Source organism: Dermacentor variabilis, chromosome 1 (genome assembly GCF_050947875.1).
Source record: "Dermacentor variabilis isolate Ectoservices chromosome 1, ASM5094787v1, whole genome shotgun sequence".
Classification (NCBI taxonomy): domain Eukaryota; kingdom Metazoa; phylum Arthropoda; class Arachnida; order Ixodida; family Ixodidae; genus Dermacentor; species Dermacentor variabilis.
Genome location: NC_134568.1, coordinates 1,166,342 through 1,191,369, shown reverse-complemented (window position 1 = coordinate 1,191,369; position 25,028 = coordinate 1,166,342). Strand labels below are relative to the sequence as shown.

At 47.0% G+C, this 25,028-nt stretch overlaps 2 protein-coding genes across 2 annotated transcripts in view; both read right to left on the bottom strand.

Annotated features, from left to right (window-relative positions):
* LOC142574986 (uncharacterized) overlaps window positions 1-25,028 on the bottom strand; it is a 119,044-nt gene that overhangs the window by 32,805 nt on the left and 61,211 nt on the right. The window lies entirely within an intron of this gene.
* Window positions 20,766-24,006, bottom strand: LOC142569516 (uncharacterized). The gene is made up of 2 exons (XM_075678615.1): window positions 23,541-24,006; window positions 20,766-21,018 (listed from the first exon to the last, which is right to left on the bottom strand). Exons 1-2 carry the CDS (start codon window positions 23,758-23,760, stop codon window positions 20,861-20,863), a joined length of 378 nt encoding a protein of 125 aa, XP_075534730.1. The 5' UTR covers window positions 23,761-24,006; the 3' UTR covers window positions 20,766-20,860.

Below are 25,028 nucleotides of genomic sequence, written 5' to 3'. Positions count from 1 at the left end.
TGAAGCTAAAATACGCGGTTTAGATCGACAAAAGATGTAGATGTGTTACAGCGAAGCTGTTTATGCGGACTCCGTGTCATTGTTGTCGGACTTCGCTAAAAAGGGGCCACGTGACCTAGCCGTAGAGGAAAAGAAGAGCTAACCGATTGACGTGCCAGCAGCCACGTCAAACCAATCCAACTAATCGTCGAAACGATTTTAGCACCTGCATCTCCACTGGTGGGCCTTACGCCCACAGATCTGGCGCTCTTTGGCCATACCTGGCCCTTGCGCCAATAAACACCACGCATTCATTGAGTGTGCCCAATATACGGAGCTTTGAATTAGTAGTTCCGCCAATTCGGACCTCCGGAGTGGGCTCGGCGGACCGAGCATAGGCATGTGGCCTAACACGTGTTTCTTCTGCTTCGCGCAGGTTTTTTTGCTTAGCCTTGCCGGAACGCCACCTCAGCAAGATGACTCGACGAATGACGCATGCCTGGCGGCCTCATCCGTATCAGCGACGCCCCGTTGCTGCCCTCCTGTGATTGGTGCCATTACCAGCCTAGCGCCATCTACCAGCGGCGTTGCGTCATCAAACGCTCCTATAAAAGACTATCCACAAGCATTCGAGTTCAGTGGGCACGGCGGACCGAGCATATCCATGTGGCCTAACACGCGTTTCTTCTGCTTCGCGCAGGTCAGGGATTATTACTCCGCAATTGCGAGCGATTCCCGCTGTCTCTTGGTTCTGCCGTGCCCACGTCAGTGCATTTCTATTGTTTGTGAAGTGTTTAGTGTGTGCAAGCTCATGCTCTGGGGGGACGCGGAGTTAAATCCCGGTCCGAATACGGGAGACCCCAGTACGAAAGATCTACTAAGGCAGTTGCTGGTGGCCAGAATAAACTTACAGACGACGTTGCAGCTCTTCGGGTACAACAGGCAAACATGGAAAAACTGATGTCTGATTTCACCTCCAGGTTTGTCGACATAGAAAGCCGTGTAGCAAGGATAGAGGGCATCGCAGAAACATTCCATACACTTCAGGCGAAAGTCGTCAGTTTAGAGGACAGAAGCAGGCGCTCGAACTTGATAGTTTTCGGTTTGTCCGAAGACGCGGGTGAGACTATGTTGGAACTAAAACAAAAAGTTGTCGATACATTTACTGAAAAGCTTAATATCAGCTACAAATCAATTGGAAGAATTCACCGGGTTGGAAAACCTGGAAAGCAAAGACCAGTTATAATATTCTTCCAAAACTGCAATGAAAAACAGGAAATTATGAAAAACGCTTACAAACTTCAAGGAACGGACTTATTGGTTCAACACGATTGCTCAAGCGAAACACTCCGCAAAAGAAAGCTTCTTTGGGCTAGTGCCAAACGAAAAAAAAAAGACGGGAGGAAAATAATGCTGATAAGCTCAAAATGGACAGTGAAATTTACGCTTGGGACGACGCCACATGTGCGAGGGTCAAACTGCCCCGACGTCAGTCCAGTTCAGGCAATGGGTGACGTCAGGCTTCTAGCGATAAGCAACTACGCCTACTGAACCTTAATGCCCGTAGCATAGCTAATAAAAGTGACCAACTTGAAGCTCTAATCTTAGATTATAATCTGCATATTGTGGTAATCACCGAAACTTGCCAGGAAGATGAAATAAATGACGACGACGTTTTACCTCCGTTGTATAACGCGTTTCGTTGCGACAGGTAATCAAGAGGTGGTGGTGTAGCTGTGTTGGTGAAGTAGGGTATTCAAGCTTTGGTTTTACCGCATTTTATTCATCACGAGAGCGTGTCTTTAAAACTGTGCTGCTGGGGCCGGTCTTTGCTTTTATTTGCGGTTTAGCGACCACCTGATTCACCACAAACGTTGTTTCTCGACTTGGCTGATCACATGTCTAAGTACATTAACGATAAAATAATTCTTGCTGGTGATTTAAACCTGCCTGGATTGGATTGGAATTGTCCTGTTTCTGGCTCTGCCCCTGGCACGCATTACGTTTTCGATATTATGTTACAACATAACCTTCAACAGGCAGTGACAAAACCCACGCGTGTGCAGGGTAATTGTGCTTCCGTACTTGACCTAGTGTTTATAAGCCGATCGATTGAAAATGTTCGTGTCTCGGTGGAAAACGGCCTCTCCGATCACTATGTGGTGCATTTTTCATGCCGCATCCAAAATCCCAACAACTCGCCACCTGCAAAGCCTGTCTGTGTAACAGACTTTTCGCGTGCCAGGGACGAAAGCGTGCTTGATTACCTTGATCTATGCCTTAGCGATTTTAAAGGAAATGATGTGCATATACTATGACATAAGTTTAAAGAAATCTGCACGTACTGCATAAACCATTTTATTCCCAATAGAATGAAGAAAACGCGCAAAAGAAACCCCTGGATCACGCGTAGGATCTTGCATTTAAAACGAAAACTAAAGCGATTAAAACGTACACGTGCCTCCCGAAATGCTATAGCAGCTGCACGACTTGCACTGCGTCAAGCTGTGAGCCAATCAAAACGTCATTACTTTGAACACACGCTGCCGAGGTTTATTCAAAACGCTCCGCAGAAGTTTTGGAGACACTTGGCCAAGAAAAACAAGCCTATCGACCATATTATGCACAATGACGTTCTTGCCACCGATAAAGCGAGCATTGCTGAACATTTTAATACATATTTTTACAGTGTTCTTTTCGAAATCCAACTCCCAAATACGGCAAACAGCTGCATCATGTCCTCCCGAACCAATCATTGTATCTTCTGCAGGCGTGTTATCCATGTTGTTAAATTTGAAAACAAAAGTGTCTCCTGGTCCTGACGGGATTCCAAATATGTTCTTGCAGCGTTATAGTGAAATGATATCCAAATTTCTTGTCATAATTTTTCGTGCAAGCCTATCAACTATCAGCGTTCCTTCAGATTGGAGAGTTGCGCGGATTGTGCCAATACTTAAGAAAGGTATCGCATCATCTGTTACAAATTTTCATCCAATATCCCTTACAGCTTCTTCTTGTAAACTTCTTGAGCACATTGTAGCCACCTATATTACTCCCTTTCTAAGTGACAGAGACATTCTATCTCTATTTCAACACGGATTTAGAAAGGGACTTTCAACAGTCACCCAACTAACATCTGTAGTTAATTGCTTTGCTGATGCACTAAATGGGTCCGGGCAGACTGTCGTTATCTTTCTAGATTTTAAGAAAGCGTTTGACCTGGTTCCACATGACAAACTGATATGTAAGCTTGAATCTACTGGGCTTCCTTCTTTCATTATTAACTGGGTGTCTGCTTACCTTTCTAACCGAACACAGTTCGTCAGTATTGATCCTCATTGTTCCAGCCACCTCCCAGTCACTTCTGGCGTACCGCAGGGAAGTGTGCTGGGACCATTACTCTTCTTAATCTACATAAATGACATTGTTGATATGATTAGTAAACCAGTGCAGATTGTGTATTGTTTAATGATATTAGGTCTTCTGAAGATCAAGTCATCCTTAATTCTAACCTTCAGAACATTCATTCTTGGTGCAATCGATGGGACATGAAACTTAACAATGATAGAACAGTCTTCATGAAAGCTTCCAACAGAAAGAGTAGCCTATCATTTTCATATAACCTTCCATCTCACCCGCTTGAAGAAGTTAATGAATACACTTACCTAGGTGTTACTATAACCAATAATCTTAGTTGGAATAAGCATATCTCAAACATATGCACGTCAGCTTTTAAGAAAATTTGCCTCCTCAGGCACAAATTAAAAGCTGCCCCTACTAGCGCAAAGCTCTTAGCCTACACCTCAATCATCAGACCTAAACTCGAATATGCATGCACCGTCTGGGACCCTTACACAAAACATAACATTGAGGCGTTGGAAATGATCCGGCGTAGATCTGTTCGATTTATTTTTAATAAATACCGCTCTCCTGACTCCCCCACCACTCTCATGGCACAACATAACATACAGACACTGGAAATACGAAGAAAAATTCAAAGATTGAAGTTACTTTCCTAATAAAAAATAACAACCTTTAATGAGTCCTGCTCCATTTATTAAGTCCACCACAACACGCCTAACAAGAAATAATCACGCGGAATCCCTAACACCGTACAACGCTAGAGTCAATGTTTTTAAATACTCTTTCCTTCCGCGCACAATCACTCAATGGAATTCACTCCCGACTGATCTACTAACCAGTATTGATGGCTTGGACAAAATTACATATTGACAGTTGCAGAGTTATTGTTTTCTGTTCTTGCTATATGTCATTGTTTATATATTCTCATGGCTGCAATGTAATTTCCTGTGCTTTTTGCAGTTATTATTGTCGTTCTTTTTATGTTGCCCCTCCTGCTAGCACCCAATTAGGGTCTGCAGTATGCTGTAAATAAATAAAATAAGTAAAGAATGCCATCCCAGCTACAACTATAGCAAGACCACGTGTAGTGCATAGTCCTGCGGAAGAAGCTGCCTACCGTGGGCGTAAGCGAGAGTTGGCTCGTGAACGGGCTCATCGTCGTAGGGCCTGCCTAACGCGCAATAAATAAATAAATAAATAAATAAATAAATAAATAAATAAATAAATAAATAAAGCCCTCTCAAAGCAAGCCTGCGCCTCACGCGAAGCAAGCAAAAGCGAAAATGAGGTGAAAGAATGGTGAAACAAAAGATTTGCAAAATAGATTGCTTGCGAAGTTTGACTTGCATGGTGCAACACTCGGTGTAAGTAACACAGCTTCGCGGTTCGACCATCTTCACGGGCTGGAAGGGGCGGTGATTTTTTCGACACTCTAAAATTGTTCACGCTTAGTAAGCGTAAGTGTCGGCGATCTTTTCGCACGCTTGTTGGAAGTGTGATGTGCTTTCACGCTAAAAATAACACGCTTCCTAAGCATGACTCGCGGGATGCGTAACGCTTGCGAAGCGGGAGTGAAGGCTATTTTTTGCACGCTTATTTTAGGCGTGGTGCGCTTTCACGCTAACCGCTCACGCTTGCCATCCTTGACTGGCGACCTTACTAACTCTTAGTGAAGGTGAAAGAGAGGATTTTACTTGATGCGGCATTCTCCTGCTCTGTAAGATGCGTTTCTGATCGTCAGAAACCATTAAAGAAAAAGCTAAAAGGAGATAATATTTGCTGTACCGTATTTATGGGCGTGGCGGCTGCTTGGATATTATACGCTGATGTGCGCCAGTAAATAGCTAATTAGAAAAATGAACGTTCAATTCTAATCTTGTACATGTGAAAACTATTAAACACTGCACTGTGACAGCATAACGTGAGCTTGGTATCTATTCTATGAAGAGAATGCGGTTTATAGTTGAGCTAGTAAGCAAAAGATAAAGACAAGCTTTCATTAATTCACTGGCTACTCTCTCCATGTACGGAACGGCACGTATTGCGTGCTTACGCACAGCTCAACACCTGCAATGCGTCATTGTAGCTATCGACTTCACGGAATCGGTGAGGGCATCAACGCCATGGCACAAACAGTATAGTTGGTGATGCTCTGCTATGAGTTCTTCTAGATCGCAGATTGTATCAGCGTTGGCAATCGTTGACAAACAACACTTGATTTATTTGAGCCGAAAGCACGAGGCATCTCACAAATTCTTCAGACTGGGTGGAAACAGCGGTTGCAATGCGAGAGCCAAGTGCAGAACCAAAGCGAGTGCGCCGCTTGCCGAGGCGATAAGCCTGCAAGTCACGCTTAGAAAACCCCATAAGGTGGTCCTTTTTGAGACGGAAAAGTGAAACTTGATCTCTGTTAGTGAGTCATTGAGTTGCTGTCGCGAATAAATGCCTTCCCTCTTCATGGCGCCGCGCACTAACCGAGTGCCTTCTCTAGGAATTATCGCTTCTAGAAGAACATGCATAGGATACATACAAGACTGCTTTAGTTACTCGAAAATGCGAGAACATTCTCAGCACTGATATGCCATTGATCCCATACTCGATCGATAATCTCTTCTTTCTTTTTTCTTTCTCATCTCGAGCGCTTTCAATTGTCTTCAGCTGACTTTCAATCTCATTTTAGCCTCTCAGCGGGCACTGTGAGTGGTATTGGTCGTTGGATATCTCTTTTGACAGCAAGGAACACGTTCTGCAGGAACGATAGACGTTCGGACTAAACGATTCTTTGAACCCATCTATATTACTTGCTGCAAGGGCGTCGCCTGTGAAGCGTACGACGAACCCATGTAACAGTTCTTTGCCGCTTGATGTATGAAACTCAATGCCATCGGTCGCTAACCGTTTCAGGACACCAATAGCGTCCATCAGACGCTCGCATTTAGCCTCGTATGATTTCAAAGAACGTGCGTGACCTACGGCAAGAAAATATATTTGGTTTACACCTGAGCGTAGATGTGCAGGCAGATTCAAAATTGAGACGTAAAAAGACGGTAAGCTTCCTCTTGCCACCTCGGTTTGGACCTATGGGGTTGGCAATTTCCAAGTCACCGCAGTAAATACTATAGGGCAATTACGTTCCTGCTGTGGCTTTTGATTACTGGGTGAGAGGAAACCCACATGTCAACATACATATGGCGCTGTAACTTTTGAAATTGAATTGAAATGGGAATTGATTTATTCATAATAGATTACAGGTTATAAAGAACAATAATATACAGAAGCATGTCCGGTAGTCGATGACTGTATCGGGACTTCCTGTTATATTTAAATATACTCTTTCTAAAGCAAGGAGGAGCACTAAATTAAAATCATATAGAAGGAAACATGGAAGAATGTAAGTAATAGAGCATAAAATATATATACTTGTGTATTTGGGAGTTACAATAAATCTAACGCAGGAAATTGTACAATCGCAATGAGAAAATGCAGTAAAACTAAATGAACTGAACGAAATAGATAGTAACGGACAGAAAAAAATATAATACAGAAAATTTCACCTAAACGTGCAACAATATAAACAAAAAAAAACTAAAAGAAAACTTGAAAAATTGTATCCAAAATGTGCATCACGCATGTTCAAAGCTTAGACTTCTGTATCACTGCACTTCTAAAAAAAACATGGGATTGAATTGACTGAACGAATTATGACACTTCTAGCGCTCGTCAAAAATGAAGTTACATATGCACGAATTAACTATTGTGTGTAATCAAAGTTGTCTTTTCACACTGCACACGTAAACAATAATGCCCCCCTATTATTTCGCGTTTGCCTTGGTATAGGATTGTGGACAACTGCACGCCTTCAATTGGGCATCATAGTACGAATTATCTTTATGCGAATGACACTTGGGTACAATCCACGGAAATCGTGACACGCCAGTCAGAATCATAGCTGTAGTAGTATTTATTTGTGATCACAAGTTTGTAGAACCAAATAGTTTTCATCTCATAAGTTTTTAATAACCTAACTTTCTGTCGACGTAACCCCATTGCTCTACACACCATTTTCAAAGCCCCCACTTCAAGTCTCATGGCACCATGCCTTCAGGTGTACTTATTGCTATAAGGATTGTATCAAAATCTTGCCAGCTCTGCTAACGATACCATCATAACTATCAGTTAGACTTTGCGTTACTGCACACCAAAAGAATTCTGGCGCGTTAAGGTCAAGCAGAACGGCGCGCTAAGGCCAAAATAGATGTCGCGCACTAAACAAAGAGAACGTGTTATTTTCCCGAAAAAAGAAAGTGAATAAATAGTCTCATCACTGCGACCGATATGCAGCATTAATGTTGGCAACCCAAGAAATGTGTAAAAAATATCAACAAAAAGTTTATCTGCAGCTACAGTTGCCATGTACGGCTCAAAAAGCACACTAAAAATACATTGTCGAGAAAAAGAGCACTGAATAGAAGCGAAGGTGATTCTATGGAATATTTAGCACTATTGCAACAAACTTACACGCAATAATCGTTCGCTTTCCAACTTAATCATGACTAATAGTGTCATCAAATATGAGCATGGCAGTAAAAGGCAAAGCCCCGAAACGGGTTTTTCCAGTGCCATTCACAGCGCCGCGAGCCAACCGCGCTCAAGCGCATGTTGCCACAATCCTTTGGCAAACAAGAACTCATTAGCGTGCATTACAGGAGACGAACGATACAATGATCATAAGTAAAACGCCACACTTAACGTTTTGAGTTTCTCTTCGTCTACAGCTAGTACTTCGGCTTAGGTATCTCCAGCACTATTGGAACGGCCACTCATCTCAGCGAGGTATACAGGGGCCCATGACCGCAGTCCTATCTTGCACATTTAATAATGGCACCGCTATGACGTCATCTTCATGCAGCTATCGAATTTAAGTTCATTCTGTTGGCGAGTGGTTGGGTCGCAATAGCACTCAAGTTTGTCCTGGCGACACCAGCGATTATCAGAAAGTTCATGTCCTGGTACCGTTGTCGCCGAGTGATGCCTTCAGCCGATTCGGCTTCGGTCAGGCCAGCCAGTGGGGACATGTTTACGAGCAGCCAGCCGCTCTCGGGCGCCTTCCTCAGTAGCGGGGCTGCCATCTGAGAGGTGTATACCCGGACGGCAAGACGAACCCCGTCGCTAATGCGGCACACGCTCATCGCGTGGAAGCGCTACTCGTAGCTTCTGACGGGCTAGATCGTGTAATTTGTTTCTAAGCCTCGCGGCCGTCCTCTGCGTATTCCCGGGTTGCGGCAACACCGCGTCGAACGTGACACGGTTGAGGGTGCTACTCTTCCGCAGCATGTCACTTAAGGCGGTCGCCGCGCGGTGATCGAACGTCCAGCCGGCAAACATGAGGGAGCAGAGGCTGGGGCTCTTGCAGCTCTTGCGCTGCGTCCCGATCTGAAAAGTCTGCGTGGCGAAGGCCAGCTGTGCGTCCCGGGGGTAGCGCCATTCGGCGAACACCGTGGACAGCAGGACGGTAACGTTACGGTAGATCACTCGACCCATCAGAAACACGAGACCCGAGACGTTGGCGTTTCCGTAGTAGAATCCGTGATAGGGTTCCTGGTACCCAGACCGGGGCAGAAAAACGGGTGGTTTTAATGGGACGTGCGAGATCTTCGGGCCGCACTGCAGACAATCGGTCAGGTCATCGGTCACAGCATCGCAGCCACTGAACTGTGTACTGCGTCTCAGGTCTCTCTTGCCGACTTCCGTCCAGAAATTATGCAGTCCCGTCTGCATCACCGTGCCGAGGCTCGACAGCTCCAGCATCCCGTTCACCGTCTGGGTATCTGCAAGCCCCAAGCCGCCACCACCGCGAAGACACATCTGGCTGAGTGTTAGCGTCTTGAGCGTCGCATTTTCCTCGATCGCCCTCTCTCTTAAGTTGTCAACGTGCACTAAATAACCGCTGATGTAAATTTCGGCGAGCGTCGTATTGTGGCAAATATCAGGCGCGACCGACAACTGGAGGCCCGGGGAGGCGGCGGCGCATGAGACGATCGGTGTCTTCCCGTTCGCGCTGAGTCTCAGTTCTCTAGATAGGTTCCGGACGTCTGCGTCGTTCTCCTCGAAGTTCTGCGTCTCGAACTTTCCGAGGAGCTCGCACCGATCTATGATAGCCCGAGAACCCGTGAGTGCCATGAACACGTGGGGCGTACTGTGTTTACCCGGTGCATAGCGGCTGAAGACGAGCTTCTCGATGACCAGGCTACGGGACACCGGTTCGGACAGCACATAGCAGAAGTTGACCACTTTGATCACCTTGTCGTGGATCTCGCGCTGACTACGATGCGTGACACAGCAGCGTATCAGCGCCTCACCATCGGACACGTCGCTCCTGTTCTCAAGGAAGACGAGCACGCGCATCGCCTCGAACCTGTCGGGCATTTCACTCGCCTCGTGAAAGCCGACGCTCGAAAAGCGGACGCTCCCCGTCTCCAGCATGTTGAGCGCGGTCACCGAGTAGCGGAGCGAGTCAGTCAGATTCCTAGGCGGGCAGTCATCCAGCAGGTGGTAGCAGAGCTTGGCGCGCCTAAGTTTTCGGCTCACTTGGAAGTCGTTACGGAACAGAAACTGATTTGGGGACATGTGCCACTCGTAGAGCTCCACGAAGTTGATAGAGCGACAGTCAATCAGCAGCCAGTGGACCAGCACGAACGAGTGCCTGGGCTGCAAGTTGTATGCTGCAGGAACCACGCGTCTGCGCAGGCAAGCCGAGGCGAGCCGTCCTTCCTGCAGCTCGATGTTGACGACCTGCAGGGATTTGTTGCACGGGGACCGCTCCGAAAGGAAGAAGCCGCTGTCGGCCGCGTTGGCTGAGCACGACTTGGCTAGGTTCACCCGGGGATGGCTCCGGATAATTCGCAGGCAGTGAATGTTCGAAACGAGCTCGTTCGCCGGCGAGCAGAGGCCGGGGCAACTGCCGACCAAGAACAAGAGGTACTCTCGTAGGCGGCCTCTCCATGGTGTCATCTCGCAAACCTGGGGACAAACATCCGTCGGGCTCGTACGCATGTCTGCTTTTCGCCTTGCACAGCGATAACATGTTTTTCTGGTACGTGCAGCAATCCCGAATAGCAAGCTGCGCGTGCACGGACCATGAATAAGGTGCTCTCTTTGAAAGACCCAAAAGTTGCTTGTTTGTTAACAAAGAGGGCTGGCGTGGACTAGTGCATGCGAAAATAGCAGACGAATACTCTGGCTCTGCGCTATTTGGCATTTGTCTAGTTCAAGAATAATCATCGGCCAGCATCATTCGAGCAAAAAAAATATTCAATTAAGGATTTTACGTGACAAAACCGGTTCCTGAGGCACGCGGTAGTTGAGGACTCAGAAAAGTTCGACCACCTGGGTATCCTTGTGCACCTAAATCTAAGTACACGGGTGTTTTCGCCCTCACCGAAATGCGGCCGCCGTGGCCGGGATTCGATCTCGCGACCTCGTGCGCGGCAGCCCAGCACCACAACCACTGAGCAACCACGCGGGGTATTGTTCGAGCAAGAACTCAGATGTATTCATCTGCTTTCAGAGAGAGTGCTAGTGCGTACAGTTTGTCGAAAAATATGTTGGCTGTCCTGCAAATGGCGGCAAAACGGCCGTGTTATCACAACTTACAGCTTATCTACTTGATAGAGTGTTTCGTGGTAGCGAAACACTCAATTTGGACCGAAGCAGCCGCTGGCGGTCGGCCAATCAGGAGAGAGAAACATGCTGATGTAAATGAACATGTGGAGCGTGTCAGTCGACATCAGAGCATTACTTGCTCTGTCTTACAGGCACTATCGAGCACTTGAGGACACCTTGTAGCCGCCTCTCCGCTGTCAGATAACTGATAAACGTAATTGTTGGGCGTCGGACGCTTTCATTTCAACCGTTACTGCGTTTATCTACGTAAGTGACATTATTATGTAAGTGATAGTATTGTCCTGCTTTTGTCCGCGCCTTGCCGTGGCGTAAATCAAATCCGCGCGCCAGCCACGGCTATTTTCAAGTACAACTAACTTAACTTCACACGTGATGTGGTATGGAAGCAACTAGTCCGCATATGTGCGTTCTTTTTTAGCTTTGCCTGTATTTAGTGCACAGTGAGTTACTTCACGCTTTGCCTCTCCAGGTCAGTGAGCATGCAGAAGCAAAGCAGAGGCAAAGCAGAAGAGTGGGTCTAAAAATTAATCTGCAGAAAACTAAAGTAATGTTTAACGGTCTCGGAAGAGAACAGCAATTTACAATAGGTAACGAGGCACTGGAAGTGGTAAGGGAATACATCTACTTAGGGCAGGTAGTGCCGGCAGATCCGGATCATGAGACGGAAATAAACAGAAGAATAAGAATGGGCTGGGGTGCGTTTGGCAGGCACCCTCAGATCATGAACAGCAGGCTGCCATTAACCCTCAAGAGACAAGTGTATAATAACTGTGTCTTACCATTGCTCACCTACGGGGCAGAAACCAGGAGGCTTACATAAAGGGTTGTACTTAAATTGAGGACGATGCAACGAGCTATGGAAAGAAGAATGATGGGTGTAACGTTAAGGGATAAGAGCAGATTGGGTGAGGGAACAAACGCGAGTTAATGACATCTTAGTTGAAATCAAGAAAAGGAAATGGGGGGGGGGGGGGGGCGGGGGCATGGGCAGGACATGTAATGAGGAGGGAAGATATGCGATGGTGATTAAGGGTTACAGACTGGATTCCAAGGGAAGGGAAGCGTAGCAGGGGGCGGCAGAAAGTTAGGTGGGCGGATGGGATTAAGAAGTTTGCAAGGACGACATGGCCACAATTAGTACATGGCCGGGGTGCTTGGAGAAGTATGGGAGAGGCCTTTGCCCTGCTGTGGGCGTAACCCGGCTGATTATTATTATTATTATTATTATTATTATTATTATTATTATTATTATTATTATTATTATTATTATTATTATTATGAGTTACTTCACGATGGACGATGTGCATTTGGGTCCGCGGTTGACACCTTGCTTAAAGACTGACTACGGAATGATTTAACATAGTGGCTTCCTCTTGGTTACATGGAACATGTGTTCCGATTAATTCTTTTCGTATGATGATGCTACATTGAAGTCGAGCCTGCAGTTCGAATTTCGTAGCAATCTCTTCGTCGTTTAAGAAAATAATATTGCAGCCACCACCAAAATGTGGCTATCTAGGACGAAAGTCAAACCCTCGACCTCGGGCTCAGCAGTACAGCTACATAGACCCACGGCTACACACAGTGACGTCGGAAGAAAGCTCTTCTTTACCGAAGCGAGCAACATAACTGAGAGCGAGGGAAGTGGCTTACGTAGTCGCTGGAGTGTCGCCGTCGCCTCACGTCCATCGCCATCATCGCCTCCATCGGCCGCGCAGCTGGACCGCCTCTGGGTTTGGAAGCGATGTTGGGCGCAATCCCTGGAACCGAGCAGGGCCGGTGGCTGGATCGTACCTCGCGCGTTTCGCGTGAGCGTCAGCGCGAGTTCATGGTCACGCCTTGCTCGTGGCTCGCCGTCTCGGCGCTGTCACGTGACGCGAGGTTGACGCGTTCTTTAGCCGCCACGCTGTTCTGCGAAACAAGTTTACTCGACGAAAAACGATGAAGAATCGAGTTGATGCGCCGTTCAAGTCATGTGCTCGGAAACGAGCGAAATGAAAATTACACTTAGGAGAATAGGAACTACCGGTCATGTTCAACGACCGCATGATCAGCAGAAACGCAAGAAAAAAATGTGTTTTTATCCGTCAGAGTTTTTGTTGTTGTTAATTACGCTCCTTCTGAATCCAAATTTTTAATATATATAATCCTGAAAAATTAGGATTATATATATATATATATATATATATATATATATATATATATAATCGAAATGCGAAAGTTGTGGGTTCGATTCCCACCTGCGGCAAGTTGTTTTTTTCATCCACTTTAATTTCCATTAATTCTTCGTTTCTTTTATTTCATTTATTAAGCACAATATTTTCCCCTATGTTGTCCTTGGTGTCAATGTTTGTTGGCTTCTTATGATATGACTATATATATATATTGTAGTTGGTAATATGCATGTGGCACTGTGCGGACTGCCACCGCTGCGGCGCGAGACACGAGCGCGGGTAGTTGATGCGAAGCGCTAGGACTCGTGATCTAGAGCTACCTGCGATCCCTCGAACGAGCTACAATAAACCCCATTTCATTTGGTGGAGGTGCGGGGTAACCTCGAAAACTGGAACTCCGAAGCCGGGCGCTACCGACTGCTGCGACCATGCCTGACGAAACCACCCAGGAAGATGCACCACAGCCTCCGACGGTCATCGTTTCCGGTGCATTGCGCCAGCGTGATCCTGCCATCTTTAGCGGCACCGATGATCATGACGTGGAGGATTGGTTGTCATCTTACGAAAGGGTGAGCCAGCATAACAAGTGGGAGGACGTCACGAAGTTGCACAATGTGCTGTTTTACTTAACCGGCGTCGCGAACCTCTGGTTCCGAAACCACGAACACGATTTCACAACGTGGAGCCTCAACAAGATTACACGAAAAGATGTCTATCCTCTACCGCGCATAGATGACGCCCTGGATTGTCTTCATGGTGCCGAATTCTTTTCTTCTTTGGACTTGCGATCGGGCTATTGGCAAGTGTCAGTGGATGAATCCGACCGCTCGAAGACAGCTTTTATTACGCCTGATGGCCTGTATGAGTTTACAGTAATGCCATTCGGCCTCTGCAATGCACCCGCGACATTCGAAAGGATGATGGACAATCTTCTACGCGGCCTCAAATGGAAGACGTGCTTGTGTTATTTAGACGACGTGGTAGTTTTCTCCCCTGGTTTCACCACTCCCCTCTCTCGTCTACGCGAAGTCCTTACTTGCCTTACCACCGCCGGCCTTCAACTTAACTTGAAAAAGTGCCGCTTCGGAGCCCGCCAGCTGACCATACCTGGCCATGTCGTGTCCAAAGACGGCGTCCTTCCCGACCCTGACAAACTTCGTGCTGTCGCAGAATTTCCGCGGCCGACTACAGTGAAAGAGCTCCGCAGTTTCGTCGGTCTTTGCTCTTATTTGCGCCGCTTTGTGCGCAATTTCGCCTGCATCATCGCTCCCCTGACGAAACTCCTGGCTGGCTCTGGTGACCTTCGCGACTGGACTCCGGCATGTGACCAAGCCTTCACCACTTTGCGTCGTCGGCTTATCTCACCACCTGTTCTACGCCACTACGACCCGAGTGCACCGACTGAAGTTCATACCGACGCCAGCAGCGTTGGTCTTGGGGCCGTCCTTGCACAACGGAAGCCTGGCTTTCCAGAATATGTGGTTGCATATGCGAGTCGTGCTCTCACGAAGGCAGAATCCAATTATTCTGTCACGGAAAAAGAATGTTTAGCTATAGTTTGGGCCTTAAACAAATTTCGCCCTTACTTGTATGGCCGTCCGTTCGACGTTGTGACAGACCACCACGTGCTCTGCTGGCTTGCGTCACTGAAAGACCCGTCGGGGCGTCTTGGACGTTGGGCTCTTCGGATCCAAGAATTTGACATTCGCGTCATGTATCGATCCGGGCGCCAACATTCTGATGCAGATGCGCTCTCCCGTGCGCCCACGCGATCCGACGAAAGGCCACCTTCATCCATAGAGTGCCCGGTTGCTACGCTTGCTGTTACTGACATGCCGTCTGAAAATAGAAAAGATCCGTGGATTGTGTCTCTCATTGATATTCTTAGCAGTTCTTCAACGTCTACATGCCCTCGAGCCATTCGTCGCCAAGCCGCCCACTTCGTGCTACGGGACGCCATCTTGTACCGCCGAAACTATTAGCCCGACGGTTGCAAATGGCTGCTAGTCATCCCTCGCCATTTGCGTTCCGACGTATGCACGTATTTCCATGCAGACCCACAACAAGCTCATGCTGGCGTCCTGAAAACCTACGAGCGGCTCCGCCAGCGGTACTACTGGCGCGGCATGTATTCTTATGTTCGCAAATACATTCGGTCATGTGCAGCCTGTCAGCGACGCAAGACATCTTCTCATACGACAGGCCCTCTGCAACCTTTACCGTGTCCTGCACGTCCTTTTGATCGGGTTGGCATCGACCTTTATGGGCCTCTTCCATGCAGTGCTACCGGAAATGGTTGGATAATTGTCGCAGTAGACCTCCTGACAAGATATGCTGAAACTGCTGCACTTGCTTCGGCTGCTGCTCGCGACGTCGCCGCATTCATCTTACGGCATTTCGTCTTACGGCACGGCGCACCGCGAGAACTGCTCAGTGACCGAGGCCGTGTCTTCTTGTCCGAAGTTATTAATGAGCTACTCGCCGCGTGCCGCACTATTCACCGCACCACTACGGCGTATCACCCACAAACTAACGGCCTAACGGAACGATTCAGCCGCACCCTTGGGGACGTGCTCACCATGTATGTTGCGTCGGATCATTCCAATTGGGAGATGTCCTCCCTTTTGTGACGTACGCATACAATACCGCCGTTCAGGCTACCACAGGCTTCTCACCATTTTTCCTTCTTTATGGGCGTGAACCATCCACTACCCTCGACACCGTACTACCATATCACCCGGATGCCTCTGAATTCACCCCTCTTTCCGAAGTTGCTCGCCATGCTGAAGAGTGCCGCCAACTGGCTCGCTCGTTCACGTCGGATACCCAAGGAATCCACAAAGATCGCCACGACAATGATCGGCCCACACAGTCCTTCGCCGTGGCCTCTCACGTCTGGCTTCGGCTGCCCTTCCAAGCTCCAGGCCTTAGCCCAAAGCTTGCTCCGAAATATCAAGGTCCGTACCGGATCGTCGCGTGTACTTCGCCTGTGAATTATGTGGTCGAACCGGTGACGCCATCTTCGGACAAACGCCGCCGTGGCCGCGAGACTGTTCACGTCAGCCGCCTGAAGCCGTACCACGACCCCCTTACCGTATCATCGCCTTAGGTCGCCAGGATGGCTCCTCTTCGCCCCGGGGGAAGTTGTAGTGGGTAATATGCGTGTGGCACTGTGCGGACTGCCACCGCTGCGGCGCGAGACACGAGCGCGGGTTGTTGATGCGAAACGCTAGGACTCGTGATCCAGTGAGTGAGTGAGTGAAGAAACTTTTATTGTAGGTCCGGCGAGGACGCGAACTCGTCACGCACCCGGCTAGTCCCACGTCGGGACCGGCAGGTCTAGCCCACCGGCCCGGTCGCGGGTCTAGAGCTACCTGCGATCCCTCGAACGAGCTACAATAAACCCCATTTCATTATATATATATATATATATATATATATATATATATATATATATATATATATATATATATATATATATATATATAAACGGGAGGAGATGGGGTTAACCGAGGGTCCCGATTTTTATTAGTCATATCATAAGAAGCCAACAAACACTGACACCAAGGACAACATAGGGGAAATTACTTGTGCTTAATAAATAAAATAAAGAAACGATAAATTAATGGAAATTAAAGTGGATGAAAAAACTATATATATATATATATATATATATATATATATATATATATATATATATATATATATATATATGAACGAGAAGGAAGAGAAACTTGGCGCCCCATTGTTGTTAATGATCTCAAAAGAAGTCAACAAACAAAGACACCAAGTGAAACACAGTGGAAACTACTTGTACTTACTAATTTAATTAAAGAAATGCGAAAGCAATGGAAATGAAAGTGGACGAAAAAATAACTGGCCGCGGGTGGGATATGAACCCACGTCTCGGCATTAGGCGTGCGATGCCCTTACCGTCTGAGCTACAGCGGCGCCGTTTTCCCATCCATTTTCTGAGGCATTTATGTCTTTTTCTACAACAACTAACCTTGGGAGTGTTAGCCAGCGCCACCACTCACAAACTGGCGGCGGATATTGAACATCCTTTCTGCCGCAGGCGTGACGAGTACGTGATCTTTTTGGGTGAAGGAAACTGGTCAAGAAACCCATACATGCTACCTGAAGACACCAATGTTGCCGGATTCGAGACCCTCGTTATGTAATAAACGATAGGAAAGAGAACCGAAGGGCCTGATATTTATTAATCATATCATAAGAAGCCAACAAACAAAGACGCCAAGGACAACGTAGGGGAAATTACTCGTACGATCAGCCTTAAAGGAACGAAATACTCAATTCAGTCGCAACAATACCTTTTACTGAAAAAATATGGCCCAAAGGCGAGAAAATATTTTGAAATGGATGACGTCCCACTAAGTGACGGCTTTTCTCGCGTTTTCGGCAGGAAATTAAAAAACGAGAAATCTATCTTGCCCTTTTCTTATTCGCCAATCGGCAACCCTTATCCGACAAATAAACAAAATCCAGTCTTCATAGATTATGCTGAGGGTGAGCTGTTTCAAGCCAATGGAGGAAACGTGAAATTTCTTCATGATTCCGGGTATCTGAAGCCTCACTAGTGGTCTTGGCAATGTCCATGGAGGTGTTGCGGGGATATCGGTGGCCTGGAATCTTGCAGGCATAATACTTGCCAGACATTCAATAGCTTTAGAAAAACCGCAGTCAAGGTTGGTGCTTGGAAGTGTTGACAGTGGATGGTGTGGGTGTCTGGTTAGCAGGCGAAGATAGGTACGCACAGATTCACAAGACCTGTATATGTCGATTGGACAAGCCCGTGCTTCCGCTATTGTGCCCTTGGTTGACGTGCAGCGTGGCAAGCCAAGACATATCCGTAGTGCTTGTGCCTGAAGGCTCTCCAGCGTGCGTATACAAGATGATCCCATGTTAGATAACACAGGCAAGCTGTAGCGTATGTAGACCACAAAAAGTGCCTGGTACACTTGGAGCAAACTTCGCTCAGAGGGACCCCATCTCAGTCCTGATATTACACGAAGAACGTGTATCAAGTTGGTCAGTTTAGCCCTAAGCGCAGTAACATGTTTCGTCCAAGAAAGACTGCGGTCTATTATCACGCCAAGAAATCTGTGGTGGGTGACTAAAGGGCACCGTTCCGTCGACAACGATTGCATAATTTGACATTGATTTGCGCGTGAATTCCATGAAATGCTTGTGTAAGTACTGCTTATTCGTGATCGATACTTGCGATAGTGGAATCGACAAAGCAGAGACAGCTTTGTGTGATATATTAAATTGAATAATGTTTCAAGTTCAAATACAGTTAAACTAGTAACTTTTTTGTTAAAAAATAAATGTAGAACAGCATTACAGCTCCACTGAATTGTAGTGGCCGTGTGGAATATCGAATATGTGACATCGAGCTAAGCAGAATTTATTGTCATGTCGACTAGTACGTGACTAAATACATATTAAAAAACAATAGCGTGCTCAATAATTTGAATTGATGCACAGAATATACATGTTGTATACATTTGTGCTCTTATAGGACGAAATCTCCATTCGTTCGACAGCACTAGTAGACAGCACCGCAACATCTCTGTTGTTGCTGGCGACGAGCAGAGGGACTGGGACAGAGAAGTGCGATGGATAAATGAGAGGTATAAAGTTTCTGATTTCTCGGAGAACGATGTGATCGCGCACATCTCCAGTACTTGTGATGGGCACCATGTCAAGGGAGGCATGCTCGGCGCCAAACGCCTCCCTCATGTACGTCGAAAACCACGCGTTTTGGGGCTTCGGCAGCAGAGTGCCGAACTGAAACTTTTTTGTTGCGGTTTTCGTTTCACTTCAGATACAAAAGTTCACTTCCACTCAAACTCCGAAGCAAAAAATAACGGTTCAAACCAGTTTGAACCGATTCAAGTTCACTTGCATAACCAAAAAATAATTACAGGAATACAGCGCAAACGTATATCATAGAAAAAGTCAACGCTGCTGCTAAGCTGCACTGAAAGACTGCGGCTGTTACTTCTCATTAAGAGCGTGCGTAATTACAAACTAATTAAGCAAATCAAACAATAATGCGAGAATCTACGGGCTGATCGTTTTGTTTTCAGGAATGTCTAAAAATTGCCCGTGCCAGAAAGCACATTTACTGGATTTTAGCTGGATTATTCGTCGAGGCAGGCATTCCTAGCATGAAAATTGGAAACGCATATTCAAATAATAAACAGAAATTCCCTAACTACCTTCATTTTAACTTCTTAATGAACTTATTCATAATAATATTGTTAATTTGCAAGAATTGACAGGTGCTACGGCAGAATCGTCCCATACGTTGGCTTCGAACAGCATCACATATGAAGGATATTCTGTGGGAATCCCAAGCGTTCAAAGACTTCTGCTACCTATTTCTCCATGGCGCAGAGGTCAAGGCCCGTAAAGATTGCTACGCGTTGAAAAGCAAGCCAGTGTACTCGATCATTCTCCGTTTTTATACAGAGCGACTGTAAGAGCATTTAGAGTACACTAGCATAACGCCTAAGCTCTGAGGCAATGCATATATTTTTTTAACCTTTATTCTTTGTTCTCCTGTTGTTGCTCTTAGTTTCTAGTTAGGAAGTATAAGTAATCTGACTTTAGGAAGCAATGCAAGCTGAATGACCATTTGAATGACCATCTTAAAAAGAACTTTGCCTTCAGGATTTCCTGAAGTGAGTGTGATAGGACGTCCTAACTAAAAACTAAGCAGCAGATATATGTATAATCTAGTAAATCGCTTGTTATAGCTGTCAGGCAAAGAGTAATTAAATTGACGGGTGTGGATATTTGGAGCGAGTTGGTACATCTTCACGTACGTAGTGGACGATAAACAAAGGCGAAAAGAGAGAGCGAAGCCCAGGCAAAGTCACAGCGCTTCATGCTTCCCCTCTTCTCCTCTTATAGGAATTGTTCGCTTTTAGCTAGGCATATGTCAAGATGTGCCAGCTCATACCTCTTACAAACACAAGGTATGCGTAAATGCCGAGAATGCAAAAACGATGTCCCCCTAAAGGGAAAATATTCAGGAAGAACTAGAAATATCGCATACGTGACAATATATTTTACAAAACATAAAAAAATTTAACACCTCGCTGTAATTACGACGCAGCGGCGTACGAGTCCCGGCAGGCTCTGCGGAAAAACGCAACGCAGAAATGTTCGCGTCGACGGCGAGCTGCGTCATCCACCGAATTCTCGAGATGCACCACTTCGGCAAAGTTGCACGGGCGACTTCCGGCTTCCGGATCAACGTTTGCAGAGCCGATTTTATGGAAGCCCATAAGATTCGAAACAACCGCCAGGACATCCTTGTACTGCTTCAAAAGTGCGAGAATATCTTTGAAAGTTACTCGGCCACAGTCAGTATAGCGGAGGAGTGCTCGGCCTCGCGGAACTGCAAGTTCCGTTGGGGCTGGCCGGGGAAGAAGGCAGCGCATCGAAGGCCACGACGGCGGGCACCTGGGCTCCACGCGCTCAGCCAGCCACGCAAAAGCTGTGGGTGTACTCAAAGCGAGACACGTCGCCCTTGCGCCAAGCACCACCGCTTGAACTGTGGCCAGGACTCCGCAGTGCTCCTGCGATGGTCAGGCGGTGGGCGGAGGCTTTGACAACACGGGGCCGGTTTAGAGATCGCCTTCGATGACACGCTGTGCCAGCTGCGAGCTCGTTCCGCCTCCTGTGAGCCATCGTCTTGGTTTCTGCAGATGCAGCGAGAAGCCACGCCGAGATTGCACCAGCCGATCCGCGACCAGAATGGCTGACTCTTTGGCGGTGCTTTCCGCTGGAATATAAAGATTTCACAACATATCGCACATTTCGCATCACTCTAGCTAAAGATTAGTTTATAGTTTTTTTTCTCTACTATAATATTTTTCATTCGCACAATGGATTCCAATACTAAGCACTTAACATGATGCAACAAAAGATCAAATTGTTTTGACTTTCAATGATTCCTTTTGGTGCAACACCCTCAAATGGTTCAATGACCGAAAAAGCCGGCGTCTGTAGCGGGGAAACAACACCTAAAGTTCCATTGGCTGTGACATGACGCCACGTGCACGCGTCGACGGCGCAGAGCGGGTGAAAGGGCACACCTGCTGGCTGCGTTGCCGCGCCATGAGTTGCGTGAGGGGAGAGGGCATAGGCACGACGCCATGTCACCGTCGCTCTCGGAAGCCGGCGTTATCCGCGCGTTCCTTGTCCGCGCCAGCTTATGCACGCGTTCTATCTTCGCCTCGTTAATCCCTATAAAGAGCTTCACATATGAATACAGGATAAATTCGAAATGAAAAACGTTAACGGTAGTGGCTTTCGAAACTACCACTCAGGCTCAGAAGCAGCATGTCTTACCCACTGGACGAAACGAGCACCTCGTCTATAGCAGCGGCTCTAAACGTAAAACTATTCCAAGCTTTTCGATACCGATTCTGCAACCGGCACTTCACGATTGGTCAAAAACTTTTTTAGACCACCCCTACTTAACCTGTCTCTCTCACGTCGTCACGAGAAGCGTGATAGCTGCCCACCTGATATGACGTGTAGACACTGATTATAAATGATTTGATCGAATAAAAGAAAAATAGATATTTCTGATTCGACCCCTTTGCGCCATTAGCCCTCGGCTATTGGTGAAAAGTTTTCGGGCTGCACCGAATTCACCTGCCTGTAGCGCGACGTCACAAGCCGGAAGAACTCGCGCGTCAAAGTGACGTGTACGCGATGAACATGCATTAATATGCGGAACAAAACTGAATTTTCTTCTGAATAACCACAGGCTGCCCTGTTCCGAAAGGAATAAACGATGGCTGCCGCCGATCGCTCAGGCACCGGTGACTCGCACCTGCCGGAGAGCATGGGTATAACTGCTTACAATAAAACGTTTTGCGTGGCCGTGTAAGGTTTCCGAGCACTTTCGGCACGTTAAATACCTTGGTCTGCCAATTCTTCATTGCTGAGGATCCGTTTCAGCGTCATTCTTAAGCTTCCGTTGCATGTCGCCGCGATTTTCGACGAGCCACCGCAAGCTAAGTAAGGGAAAGAGGACCAATCACAGACGCCGGAACCACCCTCTTCATCCGGTTATCGATTTTCAGTGCACTGGCTCGGCCCTATCGAATCCCTCTCCACTCGAGCCTGCTCCTCGCCTCTTGTCAGCCAATTAGATAAGAAAAGCAGCTTAGTGTAGGCAATGTTATTCGTTATTAAAGCAAACAAAAGTGACCTGCTATAAACGAGGATAGCGCTTGATTGGTCTGTTCAGACAACCCTGCGGGTGACCGCCCGATCCTTGCGTCGGTGGTTGCTCAAATTTGACGTCAGGAGATTGGAATAAAAAACATATTGGAATAGTTTTACGTTATAGGGCCCCCGGTCTGTGCACTTTGCTGACTGACATCATACTACTTGGACCGAAATTGCCATTGCCAATCCCGGCGTGACGAAAGCGCTGACGTGTACATCACCGCGCCTTACTCCGCAGCGTCATTATTATATTCTATGGCAGTTGGCCAAAGTAGCGTGACGTCATGCATCGATGTGCACCGGCCTTGTGCTATGTAGGAGGCGTTGGCCGAGCGTCGCTCGCTTGCCCGCGAGGAGCTCATCACTCGAAGGGCCACTCAGCGGTGATCAAATGTGCATTTATGCCTTCGCATTCACAACTCATAAGAACTGCTTAGATGTCCGCGTATCTTATTTTTATTTATATACAATCGAAGCCTCTAATCGTAAAACATGCGCTTGGCTACTGGTAGTTATATTCCGAAAATGGTCGTTACTCTAGAAGCGTTGTCAACAGCGGATGTCAGCCAACCATTATTTTCGACGTTTTATTAGCGAAAAGAACCAGCCAGTGGGAAACACTCGGTGTAAAAGAAAAAGGCCCGTCCTTCCTCGGCTGCTGTGGCTTGAAAATATTACAGGCAATCCAATAAAGCAAGCACAAGAAGAACACACGCACGTAATGCAAGCACATTGTCGTGTATTGTTGCATTTGTCTTTCTCCAGTATATGAAACGTACATAAGTAACCATCAACGTGCTCATGTATTAACAAGTTTCAGGATTTTGCACACCCAGTGTACAAAGCACACGCAGGTTTATATTTAAATTACCCCCAAGTAAGAAGTACTCGAAATAACCCTAATATCGCGCTCGCGCGACAGTCCCCCGCGGCCCTTGGCCTATGGTGCCACCGAGATGAGCGCGAGCTTTCACCGGAGCACTGCATGAACCCTATACTTTTCGGCTATCTCAATCAGAAACACTATATCGTTTCGGTTACAGAAGTTGTACGAATATTCACCTGTCCGCGGTTCCGTTGACAAAGGCGCGTGGCCAACCGTGCCTGGACCAAAGGAACGTCGAAACGGGGCAGCCGCGAGAAGGAAGGATCCCCGGACGCCTGCCGCGTTTCCTGCACCGACGAGAAAGTTGAGCCCGCGAGTAGCCGTGTGCGGGCACTGTTGCTGGTGCCTGAGTACCGCCGCACGTGTTGTCTTGCTGAAGTGCGTGTCGAAATCCATGGCCAGTCATCTTTGTATCCTGGTGCAAGGTGCTGGAATCGAACTGAGGCCGTTGCATCACGATGAAACACGAGGCCTCGCTAGAGTATTGTCGGCGTTGACAGTGAATCGGCTGCAGAGAAGGCTTTCCCACTTGTCGGGCCCTAATGTCTCGCCGGGTAATTTAGATGAGGCACTGCGGAACGAAGAAGCCTAGCTGCTGGTTCCACAGAATGAAGCCGGATGCGCAGTGCACGAGAGAGATTGCTGCTGCGTTCTTCATTTTCTTCTGTCCACGCGCGTCGAACACATTCGAGGAAATACCTTGAGCTGTTACCTCTTCTCCAGGGGAATATGGTTATTACTGTCATTGTTATATATATTACAATTATTATAATTATCGATGTAAAAACACAAATACATTGCAGACAGAACGAAATATTTATGGAGCCGGCTGGCGACAGCCATCTAGACGTTTATAGCTGTTTCGGAGAGATACCCTTTCATACGTCTTTTTCTTATTCATTTCTTCCTGATAAGTTTCAATATTTTATGCACTAACTGCAATTTCCGTGCACCATAAGAATATTCGCCAAAACGGCGCAGTAAGTATAGCGCCATCATAGGATGAAAATGAAGTAAAACTAAAGAAAGAGAAAGATGAGAAGTCACCTGGACTTGACTAAAACAACAACAAAGTATAGAGTGACACAGCACGAACAGAATAGTAACGCAGAAACAGAATAAAACACGCAGGTCGCACGGATTACAGTAGAATGTAAAACATAGAAAAAAAACAAGGTATTGTGCCTCACTAAAAAAAATGACCGACAAACGGGTAGCGATGTCAGTTTTTTGTAGAGAGTTCAGAAGTCGCCAAGGAGCCTGGTCGCATTGAGAAGCACAATAACTCTGGAGGGTACCATTACAAGACGGAGAGGTGCCGTTACCCCGATGCTCACAAATCGCTTAGCAGAGAACAGCAAGCGATCGACAGGCAGATACTGGCAGGATCCTTCCCGCACCCATACCTTCAAAACAAGATGTACCCGGAAAGGTACAAGAAGCAATGTAATTTTTGCAAGCCTCAATTAGGCACGCTCCAACACCTCATTGGAGTATGCGATTTTGTCAAGGCAGTCCCCCCACCTCTTACCTGCCCCACTACCCTACCCCATCCCTCATGCACCCTTTCCGAGCGATGGGACACCTTGCTAACCAGCCGCGCCCTGGAAGAACAGCTCGTCCTGATCTCCAGGGGCCAGGCGGCTAGGGAAGCATAAGGGTCC